Genomic DNA, 10,478 nt, shown 5'->3' with positions numbered 1-10,478 from the left:
CATAGCTATATGCTCAGTGATGTGAGAGCTTTATGCTCGTGAAATTTAATCAATGGAAGTTCCCTATTTTTTCCAAAAAAAAAAAAAAATGATAAATTTGACCCCAATATTCTTCCCTATATCAGACTCCTCAAAGAAAATATACTTGAAAATTAATAAAAGCTTATAGCTTATTTTTAAAATTTGCATAGATCGAAATAATTTATAAAATTTGAAACTCATTTGCACTGATAATTGTTAGAACAGTTTTCGGTATGGTGTGGACTGGGCGTTCTTCGGGACCTTCTAGGTCTGCAATAAATCATTGTGCACTCCAAAATTGCTACAAAAGAAATAAGGGCGTCAAAAGATCCGCCAGTCTCTATGCCGAGATACTCCGATGCTTAAGTCAGTTTCGTGGAGAAGAGAAATACTATGCACAAACTTAACAATTCAATCTACTTGAATCTAAGTACTCTTGAGGGTGAATTAAGAATCAAATTAAACCGCTTCTCTAATTTTAGTGAGAGAAGCTCCTCCTTCTCTCTAGGTAGAGAATACACAATATCCTTGTGAGGTTTTCCACCACTGTCTGTGTGGCTTGTTGGGGAGGAGGGAAACCTTCCCTCCTACCCTCTCTCTTTTCTTTTTCTCCAATTGCACAATATTGTTTTTGCTTGGTTCTCTCATTTTTTTGTCACCTAAATACACATCGTTTTTGCTCATTTTTCTGTCATCCACCTCTCTGCTGCCCTGTGTTGCTCACCTCCTTCCCCGTTTGGTTGCTCGCCGCTCGCCGCTCACCGTCCTCCACGTTGTAGCCCAGATCTTCCTTGGTTAATGGATGAGTTTGTTTAAAAACCCGATCTACTCTCCTTAGGTTGACCCGGGCCTACACGCGCCACTCCACCGTCACCGTCACCATCAGCCTCCCAGCCTTCCAACGCCACCGCTCGATCCACCATAGCATGGCACATCCCGGAGCGTGACCTCCACACGCCTGAGCATGGATCTCACGTGCCAGCACATGTTCCCCACACCCCGGGCAACAGAGCCCTCCACCGTCACCACCGGCCTCCCAGCTCTCCTCCGCCTCCATGTGCTCCTCTTTTTGCATTGCACCTGCAAGAGCGTGAGCTCCACATGCTTGAGTGTGGAACTTATGCGCTGCCACCACTGCTGGTTGTTGGGTTTTGTGTTGCATTCTGCTTGTTTTTATTTTTATGTCTTTTCCTTTCTTTCCATGTATGTCCTATTGTTTTGTTTGGGTTTAATGGATTTTAGTCTCCCTTTTTTTTTTATTGTTTATTTTTTGTAGTGGAGACTAGTGCTTCTGGAGACAGTACCCCCTTTCCATCGGTTCCAGATGTGGATCTTACCAGTGCCCTTCCTATATTGACTTCCCTCGGGTGGTCGATGTTCTTTACTGGGAGTGCATATGGGTTTGGACCTCATGGGGTTCTTACACCTGTAATTAGGGTTTGTAAACCGCATGAGGTTTGTGACTCTTCTTGTACTCATTTTGTCTTTAAACCGCTTTATGCGGTCCCTTTGAGAGGACTGGGCTAATTATTTGGCCCATTTCCTACTTTGTTCCTATTACATGCACTGTTAATTTCAGTGTTTGGGTCTATTGTAGGAGCGCCCACCCCTTTTCAGTATTTTGATCACTTATAACCCTGTCCCTATTTGATTATAAATTTTTTTTTTAAAAAAAAAGTACTCTTGAGGGTGAGAGATTATAAGATATTTCAAGATGTCTTTGTACCTTGTGTAGGGGCCTATTTATAGGCTAAATAGTTGAGGAAAATTTGAACCAATTCTCCTTATTTGAGTTGATTTGGGAGTCCTAGGAGCTGGAGTTGGATTGGGGCTCCTACTCCAATTCAAACTTTATCTTGACCCAGATTATTCCAATAGAGCCCACTTGGATTGTATCTCCTGTCATTTCATTAATAGCTCTGTGGGCCTATCATTGGCCCTAAGGCCCAAAAATTTAATGGGCTTGTAGTTCAATTTTATTCCCAAAAATAACCAAGAATGAATTGAATACATACTTGATTCCAAGAAAATCAATAGATTTTTAACACGTTTTCCAATACATCAATAAGATCTTGGGTCGGGACTTAGGGTTGTTAAGATCAAGATTCCTTATAATACCTAAAATATTGTAGAGCCTACAATTCTTAAAATCTTGATTGTTCGTTGAGCAACAAGCATTTGTGGTCATCAACTTTATGATGCCTAAACTACGTTTAAAAATAAAAAGAAACCCTAAGAGCACTGGCAGCAGCTTTCCTTTGATTTTCTCTAAGTTTAGGACATAAAAATACTTTTGCCTTCCCTATGAAAATATATTTTACAATAGCTTCATTAACCTTTCCCTATACCATTAACATATTATTTCTTTACAAAATACAAGTTTCCTACCAATCCTCACTTTTTTCACAAAATTTCAACACAATTCTCAATTAAAGACAAAAAGATGAAAGAGGAGAGAGATGAAAGAAAAATGTTTATATTAAAATAATGCATAGGGAACCATTTTTGGTTCCCTACACATTGGGAAATAGTGTAGCAACACAAGAGTGTTGGTTAAATTTAGGACAACTTATGTGGGTGAGTTTTTATGATTTTTTATTTATTTTTTATTTTTAAACATAGGAAAGAGAATGGGTCATAAGGTATCTGCTCTAGTGCTCTAAGGCTAAGGCCACCCAAACATCTTCGAATGGGCTTTTGGGTTTGAATTTTTCGTGGGGCGGAGTGTTGAGTGGTGAGATTAGTTTGGGAGGTTGAATGCTTCTTAACATGCTTTCGATTCTTGGATCCTCACTCAACCCAATCATGATTTGTGTAAGGTTTGAGGAGTTCTAATGGTCTGTGTGACGTCCCACATCGCCTGGATATGGAGATAAGGATGTGCTTAAATGTATACTACACTCTTAATGACAACAACGCGTTTTAAAGCCATGATGGTCATGATCCCATCAGAACTCCTCAGTTAAGCGTGCTTCTGCTGGAGTAGTACTAGGATGGGTGACCTCCTAGGAAGTCTGGTTCGAGGGGAGTCAAAAGCGGACAATATTGTGTGTCATTAGGGTGGGATGTTATAGTTTGAGTGGGCAATTAGGATTATATGGTTTGTGGTGTCTAACATTTTATGATGGGTGTTCGAGTGAAGACAGGGGCGAAGCCAAGGGCTTTGAGAGAGGGCCTCTCAAACCCCCATTTTATTTTTATTTTTTTCATATGGGAAAGGAGAAAAGGAAATAATAAATTGAGACTTGAGTTGAGTATAGCATGTTAACAATTGACTCACATATTACATATATATAAAAAGTAAAACCTAATCTCATAAACTGTGTTGCGATTTGGCGATTCCAAATTTGTGATTTGCAAATTTAATCAGCCAAATTTCTCTTCTTCAACCCATTAAACAATTCAAATAAAGTGTTTAATTATTTTTTCTGAGAGGTATGTTATCAAATTTTTACACTAATTTATTATTAAATAAAAAAATGTCAATGTACAATTTTATATTTAAATTGGTCAATAAAGATTAATTGTTTATGAATATAAAAATCAAACATAAATTATAATTTACATTTATATGTTTTAAACAATAATTACTTAATTAATTAATTAATTTTGTTAACTATATTTTGTTAATAAGTTTTTGTTCAACTTTATTTTTTAATCTTTATCTTCTTGAACCAAAATCCTGACTCCGCCACCGGTGATGAGCTTAGTTTGGATGGTCAAAGAAGATAAAAGTTTGTTTGGTTGCTGAAAATGTGTTGGAAAATTTTTTTTTTATTTTTGACTTTTGCGACTTACAATTTATTCAAAAGTCAAATATGAAAATTTGAAGGATTTGCATGGAAAGCAAGTAGTGACAAATTCGCGCATAATTACTGCAATTGGGACCAGAGACAAACCAAGAGAGGGCCGGAAGGGGCCATGGCCTCCTCTCTTTTTAAATCTAGACCCATCCCGAGAGGCTGACGGAGAAGCCATTACTAGAGTCGAAACTCGAGTATCTCGGCCAAGAGAGAAAGTGAAGACTAAGTTGACCAAAGACGATTAGGACTTTAGGAGAATATCCCTCATGATAATTCTCCATAATAATTTTTATCTTTAGGTTTCCTTTGGCACTAAGTATTTTCATAATTAATGTATTTTTATTGTATTTTATTTACATTATGAACATGATTTTATTACCTTTCGTGACTTTAGAGTTTCACAATAAATTTGGATCAATTGTATTGGAATAATCAACTTTTGCCATCAATAATATTATTAATTAGTTTTCTTTTTTCAACCTTTACATCGATTTTGTGTATTGATCAGAACACAGTTTCTCTTTTATGTCTTGTTTTTGCTACATTATAAGAGCCTGTTTGAAGTTGCGTTTAAGAGACCTAAAAATACTTTTAACATTTAAAAAGTTTATTTTTTAAAAATAAAGTACTTGTTTGGTAAAAAAATTAGAAGCTCTTTTAAAGGTCGAAAAAGCTTAAAAATAGCTAAAACGTACTTTTGGCAAAAGATTAAAAATGAAGCTTTTGCCCAAAAACTCTTTTGACTTAAAAGCTCTATTTTTCAAAGGCAATCCAAACAAACTCTAAGTGCAAGCACATTGTGAGACAGAGAGAGAAATCTAAAACATAACAATTTCCATTTCTTTGCGTGAAAAATAGCCATTACTTTACTGAGGACTTACAAAACACATGCACCGAGGTTTATTTATTTAGTAGATGGATAAGCTAATTAACACCATTTATTTAAGGAGAGGACTTCCGGCACTGTCGAGCACCGGAGCGGGAGAGGACGATGGTTGGCCTGCTGCTGATATGGCCAGGATTAGCCATATCATGAAGCTAAGGCTTCCGATCAATCTCATGAAGGAATTCATATCTAATTAATGGATTCTCGTAGAACAAATAGCTGATTATAAGTTGTTGTATTTGTGTTTGATGTTTGGGTTGGGGTGGTATTTATAGGATGTGGTTAATTAGGTGTCAATTCATTGAGATGACACGTAGGGAGGAGTAGGTGAATAAAAGTCCATGCATCTTATCATATTACCAATTACATGTATCTTGGGGAGGAATTTAATTATATTAACACTCGCGTTAAGAGACAAGACGTCTCCAACTTGCACTGATTGTTCTTAATTGGTAGCAAAATTGGAAGAAGAAAAGAAAATGTCAAAGTTTGTACAAAAAGTAGAGCTAGACCACTTGTTTTGAAGTTTTGGATTGTCGTCCCAGGCTATCCATTCACACACACATGTATATCTCCGTGGAAGCCACAACAAATTAAATCCACATGCTCGTTACCTAAAAAAGATAGCGATTTAATACATCAGATAATGCAGCAGAATTAACGTTAGATATATAAGCAGCAGGAGGGAGACTTTTTGAATTAAAACGTTAAAATGAGCCATTGAGGATATATAGAAGAACAAGTAATGTAGGTTAATGAGAAATTGTTGGGAAAATTGATAATTAATTGGCAACCAATTTCTCACCAACCCTTTATGCGAAAGACATGTTTGGAAAGAAAACACATGAGAACACACACTAATCACACACGTACACAAAGAGTTTACGTGATTTGGCAATATGCCTATGTCTACAGGGCATGATCCGGTCCCCTTATTTTCTATTGGGAAATATTGAGAACAATGGTACAAACATGAACCGCTCAAGTTTAATATCTCAAACCCAATCCCTAACCCCTTGTACACCCCACTCAACTGTCCCTCTCAAATACCTAATAAAGAAAAACTCTTTACACTTTGTAAATGCCACAAAGTGCTCTCACCAATTTGGATTTTCCCAATAATCTCAACCAATGACTACATATCCTTTTATAAAGGCTTAATCACGAAAAATAGGAGAACAATTTTAATTCAATTGCTGTTGGGAAAACAAAACCATCATAAATACAAAGTCTTTTCCATGATGAAAATAAGCAGTGCAGCCCACATGTTTATCCACACACGTTTTCTCCAAAAAAACTCCAATTCCAAGTTGCTCTTGGACTGCTTTGAAAACTAACATTATCTTCTTATAAATAAATTGAACTTGATAGCGATTTAATACATCAGATAATGCTGCAGAATTAACGTTAGATATATAAGCAGCAAGAGGAAGACTTTTTGAATTAAAACGTTAAAATGAGCCCGATGAGGATATATAGAAGAACAAGTAATGTAGATAAATGAGAAAATGTGTATTCAAATATTTGTTTTAAGTTTATAACAAATCACAACTTTAACTCGTTATTAGAACCATGATCTTCTAAGCATCGTTGATGGCTCAAAAATTTGTTTTGCTCAGTTTGTTATTGATACGGAAGGCAAGCCTACATCTGTTCTTATAATTCAAATTATATAATCTGGCAAAAGAAAGATCAGTTCATTTAGACCGTACGTTTTGTTTGGTAGGTGGAGGTGATTTACAAATCGCCAATATTTGTTCTTCCTTTGTTCTCACTTCAAAATTCGCCTTATTACGGAAGATATCCTGCATTGTCCTGATGTTTGTTCCAATGTTTGGCTAATAATTTTGCCTTTGTTACCATATAAAACTTTGAATTTTTTGTATAGAAAAATGAAAAAGTTTTGTTTTGTAGTGAATTTTTTATTAGAATAATAATAAAAAGTGAATGATTTGATATAAAAAGTTAAAATGTTTTGATGTTTATTTATTTATTTTGGAAAAATGATGCATGAACAGTAACAAAAGGATGAAAAGGGTTGACAAACAAGGGCAGTAATTTTTTTTAGGGTTAAATACTAAAAACCCCCTTAGGGTTTGAACTCTTAATTTTTTGCCCTCTAGTAGGTTTTTATTTTTATCATAGGAAGTACTTGTGGTTTTTATAAAGACAAAAATGGTACCTCTGTTGAAATTCCGTCCAAAATTTAACGGAATGCTATGTCAGTACCAATCAAATTGCGCCATCTGTCCGATCAAATTGCTCATTGAGGCTGCGCTGGTCATGATCCAAGGCCCATATAACACACACCCATTTGACCATAGAATCAAGTCTATATAATAAGCCAATGACCATTATATTGCACGTACCGGTGTACCATGTCATATGATATATCTTATCAACTAATTATTAAAGCAGTTACCAAGTTATTACAAAAATGTTGACATGCTCATATCATACGCATGGTCAGTCAGCTAACATATCCCACGATTTTAAAAAAAAGTGTTCGTGAGTGTTTACTGACCTCGTATGCTCACTTAAGCCTTCCGACGTCATGAATTCCTGTTATACGAAACACGACTTATCGTCATAAGCAGTACTAGAAAATTTTATGAGGCTCTATCCAACAAAGGAAACCGTCAAAACCCTCATACACATTTATGGGCTAAGGGGCGTGTGACTCGCTCTCTGGTCGAGCGCTCGTTCCTAAGGGCGAGTGTTTGGCCAGAGGCTAGGGTTTGGCCAAAAATGCCTGAAAAATTATCCTAAGTTTCTATCTATGGCTGTGTGTTGGTGTCTTCTCCTCCTTTAAGCTTAAAATAAACACCTATGACACTAGATGATACCACTAAAAGAATAATGGAAAAGTGTTTAAAAAGTAAAAACCTTTGAAAATTACTCTTGCTTTTTAAGAAATAGGCACATTCAAGCATAAAGAAGACAAAAGTGGGTTGAAAGCTTTTGAAAACATTCTATGAGAATAAGTTTCATAGCCCCTTTAAAACTTGTAATATTAAGAATAATAGCAATAGAAAAGTACAAAGGAAGGATTAAGGAATTACCTTGGAAGATTGTTAGAACTCCTCCCTTCTCCAAAACACCAAGGGACACTCAAGGCTCACAGACTCTTAAGAATCAATCCAGCAGGGTTTCTTTCAGGCAACAGGGCTGGAATGGGGGTTGTGAGTCGCATGGGGTGGGGTATTTATTGGGGAAAAAGGTTGAGGGTGTTTTAGGAAAAATCTTAAAAAGGGATGAGAGCTCGTGTACTTTGAAGACGAGCGCCTGTACGTGTACTGTTCACTATATGTTATAAATGCTTTTCAAGCGTGCATTTTGGGTATTAACCAAGGGTCTAAAAATCAGTCAACGAGTGCTCGTGTACTGTTCATGCGAGCGCTCGTATGGTCCCCTAGGCGAGCGCGTGCCCAGTGAGGGTGTTTTAGGCTATTTGTTTCAAAGAAAGGCTTAAGGGCATTGGGTTATAGTAAGAAGGTTTAGGATTCTTTGTTTAGGGTTTGTTTACAAGGGATTATTAACCAGTAAGAGGTCTTAACTTTTTTTTTTTTTATTTATTTTTTTTTTTTTATAAAAAAAATGGTTTTAAAAGCCGGGGTATTACAGAAACAATATCATAGCAACATAATTCATGAATGAGTTTGAACCATAAAGAGAAGTAATTATAGAATATCCTACTCGAATAGAGATAGTTCACACTTCAAATTTTGTGCTAAAATTAAGAACCTCGATCTCTACAAGGGAAACAAAATCAAAGAATGGGATTTTTTTTTATTAATTTTTTTTTTTAAAAAAAACTCTATCAATTTCTAAAGAGTAATGCTATAAGTGATTTTTGTATCCTTCATGTGTCACTCTAAAACTTATGTTGCATTTAAAAACACAATTGGGCTTGTGATTGATCACTATTGAATTTTGATTAAATGATAATTTTAAAAATCACCTTATTTTTTGAGTGACATAAGAGTAACTTCTAGCATATTACTTGTTTCTAAATCTTAAAATCAAATATATACTTTGTCATATATATATATAACACATCCTACAAGGCTACGACCATACTATTTCACCATTTTTTTTTATTGGCTTCTTGTTTAACTCTTGCACCCGGTCCTTCTCACCCGTCTCCAAAGTTAGAATGATAGATATACAGAGAAAAAAAAACAAACAAAAAAACGCAGGAATAGCAGAATCTTGAAAGTCCTTAGTCCACAAAAGATGATACATGTGTGAATGGATAGTCTGAGACGACAATCCAAGACTTCAAAACATGCAAGTGGTCCAGCTGTACGTTTTGTACAAACTTTGACATTTTCTTTTCTTCTTCCAATTTTGCTACCAATTAAGAACAAACAGTGCATGTTGGAGACGTCTTGTCTTTTAACGTGTTAATACAATTAAATCCCTTCGTAAGATACACGTAATTAGTAATAAGATAAGATGCATGGACTTTTATTCACCCATGGCTAACATGTGGACGGCTAACATGCCCGCACCACATCCTATAAATACCACCCCAAACATCAAATACAAATACAACAACTATTTACACCAACTTATAATCAGCTCAGACATCCTTATTTGTTTTGCGACAATCCATACATTAATTAGATATGAATTCCTGCGGCTTCATGAGATTGATCGGAAGCCTTAGCTTCATATGGTTAGTCCTGGCCATAAAAGCAGCAGCCCAACCATCATCCTCCCCTGCTCCGGTGCTCGACAGTGCCGGAAGTCCTCTTGAAGCCGGCGTAGAATACTACATCAATCCTGCTATTACTGACAACGGCGGTCGTTTCACCCTGATTAACCGAAATGGGTCTTGCCCATTGTACGTCGGGCAAGAAAACGTTTCGGGCTTAGAAGGGTTTCCTGTCATCTTCACGCCTTTCGTGGAGGGAGAGACGGTGATTAGGGAGAATAGGGACTTGAAGGTTGTTTTCTCTGCAAGCACCACCTGCGTGCAGTCAACGGCATGGAAGTTGGGGGAGAGAGACGCTGAGAGTGGAAGGAGATTGATTATCACCGGAGAAGACGAAGGCCAGCGACCCACCGGGAATTACTTCAAGATAGAAAAAGCCCAAGTGGGAGACAATATCTACAACATTGAATGGTGTCCTACAGAAGTGTGTCCCATTTGTAAGTTTGACTGCGGGACTGCTGGTGGCTTGGTTGAAAATGGGAAGAGATTGTTGGCCTTGGATGGGAGTGTGCTTCCGGTTATGTTTGAGAGGAGGGCTTAAACTCTTATATATTTCTAATTTGGTCTCTAGCTAACAGTACAAGCTAGTAATTAAATAATGGAGTTAATTAATTAGCTCCTCTACTAATTAAATAAATCTCAGTACATGCTTGTGTTTAGTAAGTCCTAATTTGAAAAATTGTGACTATATTTCACGGAAATAAAAGAAATTATTATGTTTTATCTCATAATGTGCATGCACTTTTGTCCACGTACAATGAAATTTTTTATAGAGAAATGCTTATTTGCATTATCGTCTATATCGCGTACATCTTTACTGAGTTGACATGTTCCATCTACCATTAATTGAAAAGAAAAAAAAACACCAGTAGTAGATGGAGCTTGTCAACTCAACAAAGTATTAGAACATAATTCTTGAAAAATAAGAAAAGTCAGAAGGCTACACAAAGTCATATGAGCTACAATAATAATGAGGAGTTACGTGAGATATAAATCACTTAAAGTGAAAGAGTTTATAACATGTGATAGAGAATTGTGAAGGTTTAGA

At 36.3% G+C, this 10,478-nt stretch overlaps 1 protein-coding gene across 1 annotated transcript; it reads left to right on the top strand.

Moving 5' to 3' along the window:
• Positions 1-9,278: 9,278 nt before the first annotated feature.
• On the top strand, positions 9,279-10,089 carry LOC132176124 (kunitz type trypsin inhibitor 104-like). The gene has a single exon (XM_059588252.1). The coding sequence runs from the start codon at positions 9,342-9,344 to the stop codon at positions 9,969-9,971; it is 630 nt and encodes a 209-aa protein (XP_059444235.1). The 5' UTR covers positions 9,279-9,341; the 3' UTR covers positions 9,972-10,089.
• Positions 10,090-10,478: the final 389 nt, after the last annotated feature.

The sequence above is a fragment of the Corylus avellana genome, chromosome 3 (assembly GCF_965113065.1).
Source record: "Corylus avellana chromosome 3, dhCorAvel1.hap1.2, whole genome shotgun sequence".
NCBI classification, from domain to species: domain Eukaryota; kingdom Viridiplantae; phylum Streptophyta; class Magnoliopsida; order Fagales; family Betulaceae; genus Corylus; species Corylus avellana.
Note: the sequence above shows the minus strand (reverse complement) of the source record. Positions and strands in the feature narration are given on the sequence as shown.